The 19,274-nt window shown below is 47.3% G+C and overlaps 1 protein-coding gene across 4 annotated transcripts; it reads right to left on the bottom strand.

Annotated features, from left to right (window-relative positions):
• Positions 1-276: 276 nt before the first annotated feature.
• KATNB1 (katanin regulatory subunit B1) lies at positions 277-18,300 on the bottom strand. 4 transcript variants are annotated; one of them, XM_066194632.1, is made up of 19 exons: positions 17,964-18,300; positions 14,637-14,767; positions 12,482-12,599; positions 10,694-10,794; positions 10,131-10,172; positions 9,409-9,492; positions 8,345-8,460; positions 7,748-7,819; positions 7,335-7,485; positions 6,759-6,946; positions 6,468-6,598; positions 5,610-5,657; positions 5,362-5,438; positions 4,593-4,712; positions 3,670-3,819; positions 3,281-3,357; positions 2,811-2,885; positions 2,019-2,135; positions 277-1,432 (listed from the first exon to the last, which is right to left on the bottom strand). In XM_066194632.1, the coding sequence occupies exons 1-19, from the start codon at positions 18,001-18,003 to the stop codon at positions 1,300-1,302; spliced, it is 1,971 nt and encodes a 656-aa protein (XP_066050729.1). In that variant the 5' UTR covers positions 18,004-18,300; the 3' UTR covers positions 277-1,299. The 4 variants fall into 4 exon arrangements, with proteins under 4 accessions (XP_066050729.1, XP_066050728.1, XP_066050726.1 ...); XM_066194631.1 differs by having other exon boundaries at positions 5,362-5,441; positions 17,964-18,299; XM_066194629.1 differs by having other exon boundaries at positions 5,362-5,441; positions 6,468-6,601; positions 17,964-18,298.
• Between the last annotated feature and the right edge of the window lie 974 nt (positions 18,301-19,274).

Raw genomic sequence — 19,274 nt, 5'->3', positions numbered from 1 at the left:
TGTGCAGCCAGGGAGAAGGATGAGCCCTAAATGATGACACTGCTCCTTGGGCTGGGAACGACCCAGCAGAGTGAAACCGCCCCCGGGATTTCCACAAGCCACCTGGCAAGTCCTGGCTCTCCTGTTGTTCACCAGGGCCTCCCAGCAGGAAGGGTGAAAATGGCCAGCTTCCTCTGGGACAGGCAGGGAACAGAGCCCTGCTTTTCCTGGGCACTCCCAGCCAGAAGCCATGCCAAGGTGAAGAGCACTTCAAGAGATTCAGGCATTTAACACAACTTTAAAAAAAAATTACAAATATTTTAATAAAATTCATTTTAAGTTACAGATTCCTGGAGAACAGGCTCCAGTATATAAAATGGGAGACAGGCTGGGAAGAGCAGGGAAAGCACCAACAGGAACCTCTTTCCCCAGAGGAAAGAAGAAAGAGGGACAGAAAGATTCTGACAGACATTTATTGGGGGGGAAAAAAAATCAAAACCAAACCTCTAAGAACGGTCCAGTGGATGTAGAAAGACAACTGTCCATGTCCCTCTGTTCCTCCACCCTTCCAAATCCTCACCCCCAAAGGCAAGCACATACGATGAGTCCTCTTTAAGTCACATATTTTAACAGGTCCAGGTAGACCTCATATCCAAGGACAGTCTGAAGATACTGATCTTCTGCAGCCCTGGGAGCCAGCAGGGATGTCTGAGAAGCCAAGAGAAAGTCTCTTGGTTCAGGTCCTTGAGATGCATCGGCACAGTGGCACAGTGTCCTTGCCCATGTCAGATGAAGCCAAAGGGGCTGGTCCCCCAAGGCAGTTGAAGTCCCTTCTGTGTGGAAAGGGCATCCACCCCACAGTAGGCGTTTGTGGGGCGGTGGCTGCAGTCCTCAGCAGCTGCACAGCGAGAGCGGGGCCCTGGCCCACAGGGCCAAGCGACAAGAACCGACAGCACAAGCGGGAAGGAGGGGTGACAGCAGGCTCAGAGCCCTCCTGCAGGGACAGGCCAGCACACAGAGCAACCCAGAGCTTGATGCTGAGATGAAGAGCTGAAACAAGCAGCTTCCCTACAGGGCTTTGTGGGGGCCTCCCCCCGCCAGGGCCTCTCACACAGCACACACGTCTCTTGACTCGGGTCCTCCATCCAGCCCCTACGTACCAGGGCTGGGTGGGCGACCAGCCAGGCAGATTTCACTTCCCTACCATGCTGGAGAGGGGCAGGGGGAAAAGACCAACACACGGAGAGATCTGAAATCCAGCCAGACCACGAGCAGGGGAAGCTTGGCCACCTGTATTTGTACATGAGGAGGTGGTGGCTCTTAGTCCAGGACAGCCATGAGGAGAAGCAGTTCCCGAAAGGCACTACCATGGCGGCCACTGAGCCCAGACTTGTTCTTGACAACATTGCTGATGTTTTTCAGCTGCTTGTAGCACAACTTGCATTTGTGAAGCCTGGAAAAAAATGACAGCAGATACAGCATGAATCCTTAGTTGCCTGAGGTGTGGCTGTTCCTGCAATGCCAGAGGCAACTCAAGCAGGAGACAAAGGCCCTGAAAATGGCCTGGAAGAGGCTAAAATATGAGCACAACTCTGCAAAAACACCAGGCATTCAGCCCACGTCCTGATGAGACAGGAGAATGGCATCCACATAAGGGCTCTTTCACCCCTCTTCCCCCTTTGGCAGTACAGTCCAGGGAAAAAGGAGGTGCTGTTTTCCAAAAGCCAATTCCCAGAAAGGAGCTATCCTGTGAATGAACTCAAAATCCAGGGCCTGGCTACCAAATGATGTTTCTTGTGAAAGCAGAGGGAAAAGCCACAGGGTGGTTTTACTCCCGATATTTTGTTTAGGTATGACTCAATGCACAGAGGCAAAGGGAAAAGGAGACCTTGGCCTTTTCCTCTGAGCAGGAGGGATTGGTGTTTGCAGACAAAGGGAAGGCATGCCCAGTCTGGTATTAGAGCCCTGATGGCGGGGACAAAGCTCACCCCAGAGAAAGGCTGGTCCCAGGAGGAAGAAAGTGGAAGTGTGTGTCTCACCTTTCCTCTCTGCTGATGTCCACTCCAACAGAAGGTGGTGCAGCGAGGATGTCTGTGATAAGTGGCAGGAATCTCTGGAGAATGAGTTTCAGGGATGTGCAGCCAGTCTGCACGTAACTGAAAAACAGAGAATCGGGTCCCACTTGAATTTCATTCCTGTCCCCCCACACACAACCCTCAAACAACTCCTCTCCACCACCTGTAACCAGGGAAGGAGAGCAACAGCCAAGTACCAACAACACATTTGAGTTCAGAAGCTTTCACAAAGTGAGCCTGTTCCAAAGGTCCTGGCACATATGCCACCCAAATGGGACCTCCATGCTCAAGGGCAGAGATGTCCTGCCAAGGGAACCTGGCAGGAACCTCTCTCCCAGAAGAAAGGAAGAGCAAAAGCTCCATCTTAAGAGAGGCTGCAACTTTTTCCCCTAAAGATGAGTCCTCAGGGCTGTTGCAGGACTTCATTCCCCTTGTCCCAAGCTAACAGCTTCACTCCCAGCAGTGTGCCAAAGCCATTTGTTTTACACAACCCCTCCTGGCTGCCAGAGCTGTCTTCAATCCAGCACACCTATGACAAATCCCACTATCCTGCTCTTCCTGCCCATGTATACTTTCTGTGTCTTTTCCCACACATACCTGGCAACTCCATCATTCTTTTTCAGGCCTCATATCAGCAGGATACTGTATCAGCAGCGATTTCTCAGGATTTTCCTTCAGGTACAAAATACCCAGCACAGCTCCCCTATCACTACCTATACCTTGTCCCCCAAGCACACCATGTTCTTGAGGCCTCACCTTTCATATTTACTTTGGAGTAGTTTTTCTATCTGTGGCAGGACTATAGTACACAAATCCAGCTTCCAGAGGGACCTGAAAAGAAAAGGACATACCCTGAGACTGGAGACTGAGGCTTTACAAAGCTGAGCTGACACAAATAAGACTTCCTGGCAAATGCCCAGAGAGAGATACTCAAGTTCATAGAGCAAGTTCACTGACTCCCCCTCGTGAGAGAAAGTGGCAGGTTCAGACATATTTCTTTGACTCTCAGCAGAATCACTTTAAGAAGTCCAAAGACTTTGATTTTCCTTGACCCCAAATAACTCCAAGCAGTTACTGTCACCTACAGGCTTCAAGATGTGACTACAAGCACATGAATTTCATGCTGCTGTGGCCCACTGGACATGGGGCAGGTACAAGGCAGAGCTCCCAACTCCCAGCCAGGTGGCTCTTGCACATCCCAGGGGCTGACCCCACCCAGGACTCACGGTTTTTGGTTGACAATATTCAAGAGATCCACGACAACAGACAGATCGTTGATTGCCACTGCAGAGTCCAGCGAGTTCTGAGAGAGAAGAAGAAAAAGTCATCTATTGCAGAGGTCAAACTGGTTAGGCTAATGCAAATTAGTATCTAGTGCTGCTTTTCCAAAACAAGGTAGAGGAAACATGAAGCTGGCTAAGGAAGAGAACTCTCCCATGGGAAAGTTTTCTCCATGTTTCTATGTGACCATTTAGCTGCAGGACTCCGTGGTGCACCCCAGGGGACAAAAGCTGTGAGACCCTGTGTTTTGTATGAGGCAGAAGCAGCCCTAGAGGAGCGAAGAGAGCTGCTCAGCTGCTCCCCTGATGAGCCTCAGGTATCTGCACATGCTTGCCTTGATGTCACTGATGCTCCATACAGCCCGCACGGCGTCCAGGTTCTTGTGGCGGCTGGTGAGCACCACACACATGGTCTCGTGGCCTTTCCTGATCTGGGACATGGCTTCCTCATCCACCAGCTCCGTCTGGCTTTGGTTCTTCACAGCCTGCAAGCACAGACACCAATAACAGAGCAGGATGGCACAGAAGGCTGGGAGCATTCTCTGGCCTAGGTGAGAGCCAACTTTGGTGTGGAGAATGTCAGTGAATACTGACTTCCTTGCAGATGGTTGTAAAAACCTTTTGAAATGGAAATGCTCAATTTGTTCTGATTTCAGTTACTTCCTGCTTTTTCTACTATGTCAATCACAAACATGTTTAAAGCTTTGGATAAACTCTCAAGAAAGGTGAATTTAAAGTAAGTTTTCAAAACCAGTATATTTTAATGAAGAAATGTTTTCACACAAACCCATTTTTTTTATGTGAAACACTTGTCTGGGAACTGCAGGTCTTATTACAAAGCATAAATCTTACATATTTCATCAGACTCACAATTTGCTTCCTGCCCAGGCCATGCTAGAACCACTACTTCCTTTGCTCACATTTAGAGTTTGGGATCATCAGGATGCTCTGGTCATTCCCCCTGTTTAGGACAAGGGAATACCCTCCCCAAGAGAGACCAAGAAGTCTCCAAGACGCAAGAGGCAGAGATCCCAGTGAAATTATTATGTACATATAATGGCAGACACCAATTTTTAAAATGAACCACTGTCTGGTACATGAAATAGTTCAGTGACTGTCTCACTCCTTGCTCTCTGCTTTGTTAACAGGTTCTTCATAAGCAGGGCTCAACTATTCATACCTATCACAATGGGGCACCCCCTTTTTGATGCCACCCAACACAGACATTGGCTGGAAAACATTGTCCAGAGACACTTACTGGGAGAAAGTCAGAGGCCTTCAGGCCAATGGGCTCATTCCTGGCTGCAGGAATCACAGACGGTTCTGTTCTGGTCAAAGAAGTTGAGGAGGCAACTGGTGGCCTCTGGACTGGATCAGGCTGCAAGAGAAATTGGGATAAAAGCTCCAGCAGGAACAGTCTGGCCCTAGTCTGATGACCTTTGTTTCTGACCTGTTTTCTTCTCACCACAGGGTCCCAACACAGAAGCAGACAGAAGCAGTCTCCAGTTTGCTAACATAATTTAAAAGGCAATAAAGTGTCTCTCAGCTACACACCACGACGTAATTAAGGTTTGTAAAAAACATGGAGATGCCACAGCAGAAGTGCCAAGTGCTGTTATTGTTATCTGAAATTAGGGCAATGGGCTGTGGCCAGCCTGAAGGCTAAGAGAGAACTCTAAAGAAGACAGTAAAATGAATACTGGCCCATCAGCTGCTTGCACTTTTGGCAACAAAACAGCCTCTGTTCAAGCACTTGTAGAAACCTGGCATTTGGTTCTCTGGAGTGCCCAATTCTGAGATGCAAGGAGAAGCACCACCGCAAGCACAAGCAGCAAATAAAACAGAGCCTGTCAGAGGCTTGCTATTGGTTCCACTGCTAAGGCAAGACACTTGGCAGCACAAAGCCTGGAGCTGCACTTCCACTTCAGTGAAGGAATCAGCCTGAGTAGAAATCACAAATTCTCCTGCTCTGCACATGGTTCACACAGGGAACAGGAACAGCAATTCACAGACCACACAGTACGTACAAGCTCTTGCTTTGGCAACGAGGTCTGGACATCCACAGCTTGGCTGGGCTTTGCTGCTTCCTTTGCAGTTCCAGGCTCTACTGAGAGGGAGAGAGGTGGGAAAGCAGAAACTGATTGTTACTTTCAAGAGTTGAGAGCAAAGGTTCTGTTTAGCTACACTGCAAGGAGTAATTTCTGCCTTCGGGCAGCTCTCCATCTTTTGAGGGCCATTAACCCCATCCCCACCAGGGGGTCATTTCCATACTCACCATCCTCAGGAGGGGCAGGAAAGGGCTCACTTCGAGGAGGAGTCCGACCTACAGAAAAAAATTTAAATAATAAACAAATAGAAGGAGCATCCAAGGCTATAGATAAGTGGTAAGTCAACCTTGGAGCAGAGAAATCTCCAACAACTCCACACATGAGAGTAATCAGTGATACAACAAGTAGAGTTATCTCCTTTGGACCTTGACACTATCGTTGAGTTTAGCTAAAAGCTTTCAGCCTTCATGGATAGGAGGGACAAAACTGACCCCTGTGGTTCATTGCTGCTGTAGAGGTGTAAAGGCTGAGACAAGGCACTGTCACAACAAATGATATTAGGAAAAATCCACCTCCTGTTATTGATTTATATAAGTAAACAAAAATAATTGCTATAAATTCCTCAAAAAGACTATCTCATTTTTATCATTTGCATAAAAATGAGATACAGACACTGCACAATGCCTCCCAAACAACAGTCCTTGCTTTAACAAAACATTTTGCCTTTCCTTCTTTAATGAAGACTACTGATCTTACATGCATCAAAATTCTAAGCTAATAAAATTCCCTTAACACTCTAATCAGAAAAGGAAGGCAGCACCTTTATAACAAAGCTCTGGATTCTGAGCCAGGCTTCAAACAGACATCACTGTACCCTAGTAAAGGTGCCACCTTTAAGCCATTCACCAACATGATCTGTGATTCAGTGTCCAAGCACAGAATATTAAAGAAAAGCTTTCTAAACTCTTCAGTCATGGGTGCAGTCTCTGTCACTGTACGCCTAAGATCAGTTCAATCAAATCAGTTTAGCACCCTGATTTCAAACCCAAACGCTACTCAAAAGCACCATAAACCCTGGTACTGACAGATTGCATTCTTGGGCTGGAAGATCTCTTTGTAATCCTCCTGGTTCTGGATCTCAGCCTTTGATTCCTTCTCATCCCGGTCATCTTCACTGCTAGGACTGTGCCTCTCACTCTCTGAGTTGTGCTTCACTCTGCTGTGAAAAAAAAAAAGGAGTTGTTATCAGGGGAAGCCATATTGTCAGAGAGAGAGAGAGAGAGAGCGAGCAAGAGAGAGAGACAACGAGCGAGCACAGAGTGCCTGGGATATTTCCTTAAAATCTTGAAACTCAAAAAGTCAGCAGACTCCCTCACCTCTGTGGCTTGCTGCAGCTTGTTGAGGGTCTGTCATAGATACGGCGAAGGGAGGACCCTGTGGGGGTAGGTGGCACAAGAGGCTGGTCGTCCCTGATTAGCCCGTGAGGAATAGAATCTGACTTTGGGACTCTGCTGAGATCCACAACGAAGGAAGAGACTGTGCTTTGTGCAAAGGAAACTCCTATCTGCAGAGGCAAAAAGTCAAGATAATTCACCAAGGAGTGGGGCGCACACCAGCCCTTTTGAGAACAGGCATGATGGAGTCACTCTGAGCAACTGTGCTTGAGGACTGCTCAGTTCAGTGCTGCAGACTTTTCAACCCCAAGTTGCCAGTGATTTATGAAAGGCTTGCATAAAACTTTTGCCAAGCATAGCTCCTAAATACTGGTCAAACTAAGCTCCAGTTCTTTCTTCCAGAAGCCAGAGACACAATGTGGAGCAAAAGGCACACAGCCTTTGGGCATGTTGCAAGCCCTGACAAAAGCTTAGAGGTCTGAAGGCCTGCAAGGAGGCAGCAGGATTTTATCTTGTGTTTCACAGCTGCCTACCCCCGCCTCAGGAGCAGTGGCTTACCAGCTGGTTGTTGCTGATAGACAAGTCAGCTACTTTTCCCCAGTTCACCAAGACCACATCAAAACAGCGCTCTGGCTCCCAGCCGTAGACACGCAGCGAATCCTGGAAGCCGCTGTACAAGCAGCAGCCATCCGGGTTGAAGAGCACACACCTGGGAGGAAGGCAGGAAGAGAATCAGGCACAGCATTCCCACCTTGCTCAGTCCTTGAGGATCTCTGGCTACACTGAACACCTTCAGTTCTGTTTCTAACAAGGAACCTTGCAATATGGTGTTCACCTGTGCAACCTGGTGGACCTGTGCAACATCTCCAGCAGCCCAAACTGCTCCCCAGTAAAGTCTCTCTCTGAGAAAACCCCCCCTTCACCCCACCTTTAGTGTCTGCCTAGCACATTTCCCTAGGAATTTAATGTACCTGACAGGAGTAGCTTCCTCTTCAATACAGCTCACAACTTGAAACTTCTCCAAGTCCCAGAACCGAACAGTCCTGTACACACAACACAACAAAATTCATCGCTTGTTGCTCTAGAAATCACAGTAGGATCCAGATTCTTAACAAAACACTAACAGTCGGAATGACTTTTGCTGTTGTGCACATACAGTGACCCTACACAGAAGGCTGGTCTAGGCAAGATCTATGAATCCAGACAGAGATACTTAGAGGCTCTAGACATGGACAGACATTTAGAGCTAACCCAGAGCTAAGAGAACACCCTGCCAGCTGTGCAGGGCTGCCTGCTGTTCACACAGGATGTCAGCTGGATTAGTGAGAGGCTTGGGGCTACACATTGGTTTCTAGTGTGGCAGAAGGTGCCATCAATTTTGGATGAGAAGGGAAAACATCTATGTTCTGCCCATCACAGATGTCACGTCCTGCTGTCTAGATTTCTGGCTCTTTCAATGGCAGGTTTGAGTTGTGTGACATTCCTCCTTGTCATGTTCTTACAAAGAAGGGCATCAGGAAATGGAAGAGACATACACACTTCTCTTCTTTCTCCCTCCCCTTATGTACCTGTCAGAGCTGCCAGAAGCCAAAAGGTATTCATTGGGGTGGAATTCAACAACGTTTACTGGGCCGGTGTGTCCTGTAAACTCAAACATTAACTTCCCAGCAGTCAGATCCCACAGCTGAAAGAAGGAAAGAACAGAGACTCTTGAAGAGGTTTAATGTTAAGAAATTTCCAATACACTTGAGATTTCCTTGTACTGGCAACCTCCTAATACTTTCCCTGTCCAAGAACAGACCCAAGTCTGTCAGAGAAGGCAATAATCAGGGAAAAAGTACCATCCAAATCAAGTAAGGCTTTGTTTTGGTTTTTGTTGGGCTTTTTGTTTTTGCACTATCTTTTATTTTCCATGTAACTTGCCCCCTAGAAGTTTTTGTTTTATATTTAGAGACTGAGACAAAATATAGAAGTTCCATCTGTCCTCACAGACTGTATCTCAAAAGTGAACAAACAAAAATACAAAAGCTCTGAATCCTTTAGCAATTCCTTCTTCCTGTGCTCTAGTCTCCACTTGAAAATGCAGTGAAATAACTGATCAGTTAATTTCATGTGAAACTCAAAATAAAATCAGTCCTTCTTCCCCATTCCTCCATACTCCCTGTGAAACAACTGAAGTCACTGTTCAGTCAATACCTTCCTGAACTCCTTCTCTTGCTCTGCTCAGTCCTGACAGCAATTTTCAGACTAATAATCACACGTAGTGTGTATAACACAAACAGAGCCAGGAATTAGCCTGGTGAAGCAATGTGCTGTGGACAACTCATTCTACAAGGTTTACCGAGGCCAACATTCAGGTATCCCAACTCTACTACCATCAAAACATGGATTTTTCTGTGCATAGTTTCTCCCCATGTGTCTGCTGGGTAAGGGCATTTCAACCCATGGGTGCTGTGGGCCATCAGACACAATTCCCATAAGTAAATCAGTCTCTGCAAAGCCACATGGCTCAGTCAGCTTCTAAATGAACTAAGGGTATTTATGAGTGAGTGCTGGTAATGCCTGGTAAAAAGACAATCCCGGCATTCCCATGTGCCCACAAGCACATAAGGAGGGTGTCAGAATAAATTACCTTTACAGTGTGATCATCAGCAGCAGAGGCCACCCATTTCCCATCAGGGCTAAAGCGGAGACACCGAACTGCTTCTGTGTGACCCTGAAATGAGGAAAACAAACAATTTTCTGGCTTTTGTCTTTCAATCCTATACAATATAATAAACCAAAAACATTTAAGTGTTTTACAGAGCTCACAGCTTGCAGAACACAACACTGCACTCAAGACACTATAGCCAGCCACACTAGATGTCTGTAATCTCTCTCACCTAGTAATTTATGCCATCGGTTTAAGTATGGTAAATACAGATCTGGCTTCACTAATAAGAATCAGTTCTAAATTACAGATTTACATATGGTCAGATAGAAGTCCTGTGACACTCAGTCTCTGGTTTCTACATGAAATTAATACACAGCAAGTTCTTCAGGTAGAAAAAGATCCCAAGAACAGAGCCACCTCAGTGCAGTGGCAATACCATTAACAATATAAAGAAATCCTCATGCATGCTCTCCATCCCCCACCAAAGCCATCCACACTATCTCACATGATACCCACTGGTATTCCATAATATCCATTTCATAATCCCATACACTGGTTTTCCAGGCACCAATCATGCAGATCTTATTTCCATGCTGGAAAACCAGGAGGTTCGTTGTACATAATCACATTCAGGTTTGCTCAAAAGTCCTCCAAAGAAGTATTTCTCCCCTCTTTGCCTGAAACCTAACGAAACATTTTACCTTGAATGTGAAGATACAGCCTTTTCTTCTCACATCCCAGAGCTACAAGGAAGAAAAGCAAACAAATTATATGTTTAGAGCAGTATGTTGGGAGCTCAAGGGTCCTGCCAAAACAAGGGATCTCTGTGTCACCAAGCTAACAGATACTGCAGAATGAATGGGCTGCTGAACCCCTGTAGGCCTTGGGGGTATTTTCTAGCTCCCCAAGTGAGAATCACTCCTGGAAGGCATCTCTTACTACAGCAGCTCAGTTCTGACAGTGAAACACCAGCCTGAGAAAGCAGGTACAATTCACACCAACCAGGATATCTGTGCTTGCTGACACCAGGTCTTGGCTGCCACCTTACTCAGAACCACATTCCACACCAGAGGAGTCACATTCATGAGCTGGCTGTGAAAATACAGCCCGGATTTCACAAGCACTCACAAACACACCTGCCCACACATGGAAATGATGATGTACAGCATCCACCAACAGCTTGACACAAAACACGTTCTGGCACTCTTCAAAACAAAGACATTGCAAGTAAAGAGGGAAGTCTCTAGTGGAAGCTGGGTTTTACCTTAATGTTGGTGTCCAAAGAGCCAGATGCCACAAAGCTTCCAAAAGGATGGAAATGAAGGCTGCAGATATTCGCTTTGTGACCTGGTAGGCTACGAAGAACTGGGAAAAGGAGAGGCAGAGCAGAGAGAAGGAATAGGGGAAAAATATTTAATAGTTCATTTCCACCAGACACCATGTGGAAGTGTAGCCATACTATCCTCACCATTATTTTATGGAAATTTACATTATTTTGTGGAAATACCTCTGACTAGATCCCAGCAATGCAAAGAAAGAGCAATAGAAAGCCCATGATCAATGAGCTTAATGACAGTTCTGTCCTTAGGTATGGAAACTACAGATAGAACTCCAAAGATCTCCATTCTAAAAATGAGGCAGCTGGCAGGCAGTGCATCTTTCCATTTGTTACACAGACAGCAAAATGGGCCAGAGGAGGAATAGTTTTAGCCAGGAAGTGAAACAGTCTTGACTGCCTGCAGCATTCACCTTGCAGTTATAAGACAGACCCTTTCCCAGGACTCTGCACCCCATACAGGCACCACCTCTCAGGTTCCAATATTCATCCCAGACTCCTTCAACTGCCCCTTGCAAGAATCATCATAAAGACAGGAAATGGGTGCTTAGGAAGCAGGAGACAAAGAAACGATCAGTGTTTCAGCAAGTCATCAAGTAACACCTCCTGTAATTCTGGAAACCAGAAAGGACCAGTAGAACTGGTACATTGTATCTCGGCAAGCAGTGACAAATGCAGAACTCAACTCTAAGAAAAATTGCTCAGATAATAACAAGGGCAATCCCTCTCCCTCACCCCTCATCTGGAACAAGCTGATGACTCCCCTGGCAGAAATTAGCTCTTGAGCCAGGGCTGGGGTGGTCATTTGCACAGACACTGGCTCATAGGTCTTCTAATAAATGCAGCCAGATCAGCTACTCCCCACAGGCAGAGCCAAACTATTCTGTAACTGAACTGATTCTAACTGTCTGAATGACAGAAGTACTTTTCATTACTGATGCTGCCTGTGATTTGCCTCCTTAGCTCAGCCAGTGTAAGTCTATTTTCATTCCACATTCCTTCTATGAGCAAGTAGCAACCTATAAGAAATATTTAGTCATTTTCTGGTATTCCCACTGGAATGCACTCAAGTGATTTATGATACCTTTGCAAACTCATTCTAGGATTTGAGGAAAATCCAATATATAAAGCATGACTCAACAGAGGCCTTTAAAGGACCAGAGCTTGATGAGTTAATAGCTTTTACAGTTTATTAAAAATTAGGTCTTTGTCTATTTATGTGGCCATGCAAGAGCAGGAGAGCAGAAAAACTGCTTGAGGAAAAAAGAAAAGTTAGAACCTAAGAACAAGAAGTCAACAAGCAAGGATTCCTGTATTTATGCAGAATCTAATAAACTTAAAACTTCCATTCTGGTTTGGGATGCTTTTATTGAGGTTAACAATTCCAAGTTGAGACTCTGAATACAAATTTTATATGCCTAGTTATCTGTGCATGCATGGAAACTGGTCTGGAATACAGATTTTGACACACTCAGGTCAAAGCCATAGAAACTAGTTCCTCAGATCAGTGACCCCAGTACATGTCCAAACTTCTGCTCAAGCATGAATAGACAGCTCTATAGTCTCAGCAGAAGGGCAAAAAAGAGATACAGATGAAGATGAAAGCAATGCCAATTCCTTCTAAAATCAGGAACCTTCTGGGTCAGTATAGGCATTAAACGTAAGGACTACCCAAAAAATCTGCATGAACAGAAACAAAAACTCATGGACACAAACCTTTGGCAGCTTCCAGGTCCCAAACTCGAATGGACCCCGACCGGGACCCTGCAACTATGAGCTTCTCATTTGGGTTGACCTGTAGGCTCTCGATGGGGCTCGTGTGGCCCGTCAAGCTCTGCAGAGAAAACCACCAGTGTCAGTCAGCAGCTGCTGGCACAGCCCTGTGTGAACCATTGCTCATACTCGAGGGGTAACTCTTCAGCCATGAGCTGAGACCACCTGGCTGTGCCACAGTCCTTTTTTCCTTGGCAGTCATCAGGATGGCAGAGCCCATCCCTGCACCCAGCATGGCACACCTGGCTTCCCACATTATCCCACTTTCTGGGGACACTGACTAAGTTGTAAAGGATGCATCAACAGAGACACAGGTAGTTAAGCATTAGGTGCGGATGCTCAGACAAGGCTGACACATTCTTACATCATCAAAATTATGCTGTGGTAGCACAATGGCACCGTGTTCACTCTAAATGGGTCATGTAAGTGTCATGAACCAGTTACAAAATCAAAGCAAGAGCAAAAGCAGGGCTACTTTGAAACCTTCACATAAGCACCGAGCCATAGGTTGCTGCCAGCAATGGATGTCAGTGATAGCACAGTGCTAACACTAAAGTACTGACTTGAGGCATAAGGCAGTAATTCCCATGTATGAAGTTCCTTTCATCCTTGAGCACCCAAAAGCTTACAAATTACATCAGCAGTTTGAAAAGGCCTATATTTTAGTAAAACACAAGAATATTTAAAACTATCTCTAGAAAACAAATTCCACCATTGCAGACTTTCTGGTTGCCAAATAAGCAGTATTCTCAGCCTCAGTCCATCTTCAAATGTCTTCTTAAATAGCTACACTAGCTCTGTGCCTCCCACACACATACAGAGGCTGGGAATGCCAGCTGGAAGCTGCCTGTTCTGATGGAGCTTTCTTAGGAATCCATGTGCAATCAAAATCCTCTCCAAAATCCACAGTTGCAACTGCCATTACTTAGTGAGAACTAGAGCTCACACTTAAACCAAGTCGCAATGTTACTAGAAAAGCTCCACTTCTCCCTCCTTCCCAACACAAACATCCATAAGCATCATAATATAAACACTAAAAACGAATTTCAGAGAACAACCCCAAAAATCAAGATTCTTTTGATACACCAGAATGGCACAAGCAGCTTCAGTCAGTCCCTGCCTCTCAGAAACAGCACCTCTCAGTGTGTGTGGATCCCAGGAAGCAGGAGAGGTGCAGCTCTGCTACCACAGAAAGGTACAGAGTTAGTCCTTCAACCTTCTTCTCTAGTAAGGCAATAGCCCAGTTTCAAACCGGAGTCATGCCACCACCAAGGGCCTGGAAAGACACTGCTTACCTACACTATGCAAAAAGCACAGCCCTGCCAAAGCTGAACCCTCATACACTTAATGAATGGAAAAATAAAGTGGACAAATTCTCCTTTTAGCCTTTTTGACCTGACTTTCCTGATTTCTGTCTCACAAGGCTCGCACTGGCTAGAGCAACGCCTTCAGTACCACATTATTGTGTTGTTAATTAAACAACTGACAAGAGATGTGCTAAAGTTGTTTTTATACAACACCCACTCAAAGTGATGCAGGATGGATATCTGTTAAATATATATTTATGGTCCTCTTCAGTGACCATTGCTGGGGTAAGCCTACCCTTGGTAACACACTGCAACCAGAGTTACTCCACCCCAGCCTAGAGCAAACCATCGTGGCAACTTTTACTCTGATAGTTAAGGATGGTGGCACAGGTGGGAATGCATCCTGCTGGGGATATCTCCTGCTGTGACTGCAAACCCCAGGATATAAAACTGGCCCCTGCAGCCTGCACTATAAAACTAGCTGTTCTTGTAAAAACTCTTCCTTTAATTATTTGTAGACTGGCCATATAATAAAGCACAATATTTATTATCTGATTAAGCACAGGTCCAGCTCAAGCATTCCCACAATGTCTCTAGAGCAGTGGTCTCACCAGGCACCCAATTCTGTCCCTATCTTTAGTAAGAATCTGATTACACAGCTTTGTGTTGGCAAACTCTATTCAAAAGCCCCACAGTCTCCACCCCAACAATCTCTCCCCTCATTCTCTACCCTCCAAACCTCAGAATTAATATTCCCACCCCCCAAAAGCTGAAAACAGGCCTGCTCTTACCATGATGCAGTTGGGCTTGCTGACTGACCATATGTTGACCCGACAGTCGTCTCCTCCAGTGGCCAGCATCCGGCCCGAGCCTTTTCCCAGCACCACTGAGGACACATTGCTGCTGTGGGCCATGATCTCTTCTGCACAAAACCAAGCAAACACTTATTACACATCAGTTATAACAATTTTCATTCCATCCCTCCAAAAGGTCTAAAAAAAATTCTCTCTCCAGAAACACTTCCCAGTTTCCAGTGGACAAGCTGCAGCAGCCCACCGTCCAGATAAGAAGTCACACTATTATCTTGCTTTGAACAGTCATTCTTGGATCTGTCGGCTGCACTTAAAACATTGGCTGGCCAAAGTTTCAAGACTCCAGTGCTCACATGGCTTACAAAAAGCATCTTCTCTCATTTGCAGCAGCTCAGGAGCTTTTGAAGATTTGCTCAAGTGCAGCAACATGATCACAGAAAGCACTTTACCTGCAATAATGCACAGCAGCCAGAGTCATCCAGTGAAAGGCCCTCTAATCCTACTCCAGAGTGCAGCAGCAGACAGTCCAACCTGAGAGGGACTGGCAGAGGAGCAGCAGCACAGTTTGTTACCTTACCCAGAAAAAAAGCCAGACTCAGCATCAGGGAGAGGTGGAGCTCCCTCCTCTGAGCTTTGGCAGAGGCTTTGCTACATCCCCACTAGGTAACACAGTCAAAACTGAGCACTGCGGGGCATGCAGCTGTGACAAAGGAGGGTGAATGCCCATCCAAATGGGCAGAAATTAACAAACCTGATGATGCCAAATGACTGTTAAAAAACTGGGAGCTGAGGGGATGCTCTGACAGTGCAACATTAGAACTCTACGGAAACCTCATCATAAAGAATCAATCCGAGGCAAAAAAGAAGCCAAATGAGCATCTTTGCTCAGACATCTCACAGTGGCATTCTAAATTCATTCAAAATTTTGGCAGGGACCAATATTTTCATCTTACTGTTCTCTCCTTTGAAAGGTCACAGGACTTGCATGCCTAATAGTTATGAAACTGTAAAAATAGTTATGAGTCTGTAAAGAGGCTAGGTAGCATCAATTCAGCTTTCATTCAGATTGTTTGGCTGGGAGGAGCAATTTGATCATTTTACATGCAACACTAATCCAAAAGGATTTTAGATGGCTGCAATAATAATTACAGATACTTTGATCTCAAACTCTCAAGAGTGGTTTTTTGAAAGCAAAACTGCGCAACTTTCACTTGGGCTGGAGAAACACTGCTCAAATTACAAAGGCAATTGGACCACAAATTACATGTGAAGGGCAAACCTGGAAATACACCTTCACTGTGTTGAAAGACCAAACTTCCACATAGCCTATATGAATACACAGACTAGAAGGTAACCAAAAGTACAATTAGCATTATTAGACCAACTCACTAGTTAAAATTGCAAGGACAGATGCTCAGCATTGCTCCTGAAACAAGTGTGTCAGCAGCTCCACTTTTTCCCCGTCTTGATTTCCTTCTTAATAATATACTGTGAGTTTAAAAGTCATTGTGGAAGCATCCAGCCCTCTGTTCCTAAAAGCCAGATGATAAATTGATGTCTGCCTTGGGCAGAGAGGTTCATTTGCTCTCCCACAAGTCCCTTAAACCCACTTTTTTTTTTTTTTAATTTCATTAAGTTCTTGTCACCAGCTATCACCCACCAGCCCAGTAACACTCAATTCCTAAACAGCATTGCTGAAACATCCCTTACACTCAGAATGCTTTTCCTTTTAAAGAGGATGCTAAGATGGGGCAGAGCCTAGCAAAAATGAAGATCAAGAACCTCTGCCTAGGGAGAAAGGAGATGGACAGACTTCCAGCTTTTCCTGCAACTGGAGTTTCAGGGATGGGAAGACAACATAGCAAACCAGCTTTCTGCTCATAAAGACACAAAATTCCTAAATCAGTAATTTCAGACGACTTCTTCTGTCATGTGTTACCAGTCAAGGACACTATTTCTGACAGCCAGTTTCCAGAGCCCATTCACTGATTAAAGCAACTGATCACATCCTATTGCTTCTAAGCATTCCTCAACAGCCCCTATGAAATAACTCATCAGTGACCAGCTAGAAATTGATAGTCAGCAACTGCCTACTGCTCCTTCAGAGGAAGAATAATGGACATGAAACCAGCAGACTCTTACTGTCTCCTGCAAAGCAATTTCAAGAGGGTGGGACACACAGGTCCTGCAAAAATCACCTCATTCCTCCTGCAGCAGAGAGTTCAGTGAACCTTCTGTAACAAGTGAGCAACAAAGAAGGATAATCCTATAGAGGCCAAGTTTGGGGCCTTCTCCCTGACACCGAGGGGATGCCCCATCACAACCTGGCTCTCAAGAGCAGTTTCTGAATGACAGAATATTCTGAGTTGGAAGAGACGTAAAAGGATCATCAAGTTCTACTCCTGCTTGTCCTACCCAGGACAATCCCCCCTTTGCCTGACAGTGTTGTCCAAAAGCAGCCTTGGTGCTGTAACTACCTCCCTGGGGAACCTTGCTCCTGTGAAGGTGAAGAGTATTTTCCGAATATTCAACCTAATCGTCCCCTGGCACAGCTCCAGATGCTCGTTCAGGTCCTTTCAGTGGTCACAGACAGCAGAGATCGGAGCTGTCCCTCCAATGCACTCACGGAGAAGCTGCAGCTCATGATAAGCTCCGCCCAGGCTGAACAAGCCAAGAGACCTCAATCACTCTTTTGCATGGCTTCCCCCTCTACACCCTTCATGATATTCACAACCCTTCTCTGGATGCTCTCCAAAAGCATATATCCTCCATAAACTGTGGTGCCCAAACCTGGCTCAGGACTGGAGGTGAGGCTGCACCAGAGCAGAGAGGGACAATCACCTTCTTCGATGCACCCCAGGGCACAGCTGGCCCTTTGGGCTACCAGGGCACACTGGTGACTCATTTTCACCTTGATATCGACCAGGAACCCCACATCCCTTTCTGTGGGGCTGCTCTCCAGCCTCTCATGCCCCAGTCTCTCTGCACATCCAGGGTTCCCCCTTGACAGGAGCTCCATCCCTCACTGCCTCGGCTGTTCTTGTTCTTGTACTACAGGAGAGTCACATGGGGTTAGACAGGCACTAAGCCTAGCGCTGCAGCAACTATACAGAAAGAAAAAAGACCGTGAACCTTTGAAAATAGCACTGACAAGGCCACGCCATTCACCGTGCCGCTATGTTTTTCAACAGGACTTCCAGGAGCTAGAAATTCCAGGCAGCAATGTAGAAAGAAGGCCGGGACACCGTATCCCGGGCAGGGATGAGGTGGCTGCTGCCCCTCCCCGCTCCCATGCCCGGCACTCACGCAGCTTCCATGCCGTCTTCGTGGTGACGGCCACGGCCATGGCTCAGCGCGGCGCCCCTCGGGCGGGCAGCGCCCTTCTCCTCCCGGTGAGGCTCCGCTCCGCTGGCGCGTCCTACGGCCGGGCCGCGCACCGGGGCTGCCCCGCCCGTCCTGCGGGCACACAAACACGATCACGGCGAGACCCTCCTGAGAGGCGGTGCAGCGGGGGACGAGGCCTCACCGCTGATGAACATCACGGGACGGGAGCGCCGGTCGGGCCGAGGGCGATCGCCTGGACGCTGGTGGCGGCGGGGTCCGGCGGTACCGGACCGGGACCCCCCGCCCGCCGCCGCCGCCGCCCCACAACCGGCCCAGCACAACAACCCCGCGCCGCGCCGGGCGGTTGCCCGGGCTCCGCGCGCCGCTCGACCAATAGGAAGCGAGGGCGGGGTGGTTGCCGTGGCGACGGCAGCGCGGCCGCCACTCGCAGAGCGGCTTCTTGGCGGAGCCCCGCGGGCGCGGCCAATGAGGAGGCGGCGGTCTGGATGGGCGCCGCCATTTTGCGGGGCCGCCCTGAGGGGCGGGGGCTGGTCCTGCACTGCGGCCGGTTCGGGTCCGGCGGCCGCTCCGGGGATTCCGTGAGGGCGGCCGGGATCTCTCCCGGGCCTTATAGCTCACGGCCCTCCCTCGGTTGAGGCCGTCGTGCCCTGGGCTGCCCCGTTAGGCGGTTCACGGGTGTCACGGGCGCAGCCCCGGTGGGAGCGGGACCCCTGCGAGGCTCCTGAGCCTCTCGCCGCCCGGCTGAGGTGCGGCCGCGCTGCTGGTGCGTGTTTCTCGAAGTCTTTGAAACCAATTAGTCCATCAACGGAGGAAAATCCAATTAATTTGACGCTGCTCCTTGATAATGACCCAAGAATGCGGGCTGAATTTCAAGGATCGTATCTTTCAAACTCAGGAGCGATGCATGCCCATAGGAGGGAAATTGGGCGAGAATGCCGGGAGGCCTTCGTGCATGGAAAAGGGGGGGGGAAGACGACTGTAGAAAAGACTTTTTCTCAGAAAGGAAAAAGAAACTTTCAGGAAGTGGAAACGAGGACAGGTGGCCTTGAAGGACTACAGGGAAATCCCCTGGCCAGGGGGCTTGAGGCTGGATGATCTTTAAGGGCCATTCCAACCCTGTTATGTTCTGATTCTGTAATGCATTTGCTGATGGTTTGGCAGCTGCTGTGTCCCTAATGCCTGTAAAAGGATTTTTTAATTAATTTATTCTGGTGTCTTCTCCGGTATTGAATTAACACCGATGAGTTCATGTCCACAGTGTTACATGGGGCA

This window comes from Chamaea fasciata, unplaced genomic scaffold, assembly GCF_029207755.1.
Source record: "Chamaea fasciata isolate MVZ Bird 193981 ecotype frontalis unplaced genomic scaffold, bChaFas1.0.hap1 SCAF_12, whole genome shotgun sequence".
In the NCBI taxonomy this organism is placed as follows: Eukaryota; Metazoa; Chordata; class Aves; order Passeriformes; family Sylviidae; genus Chamaea; species Chamaea fasciata.
This window is presented reverse-complemented; position numbering and strand designations above follow the sequence as displayed.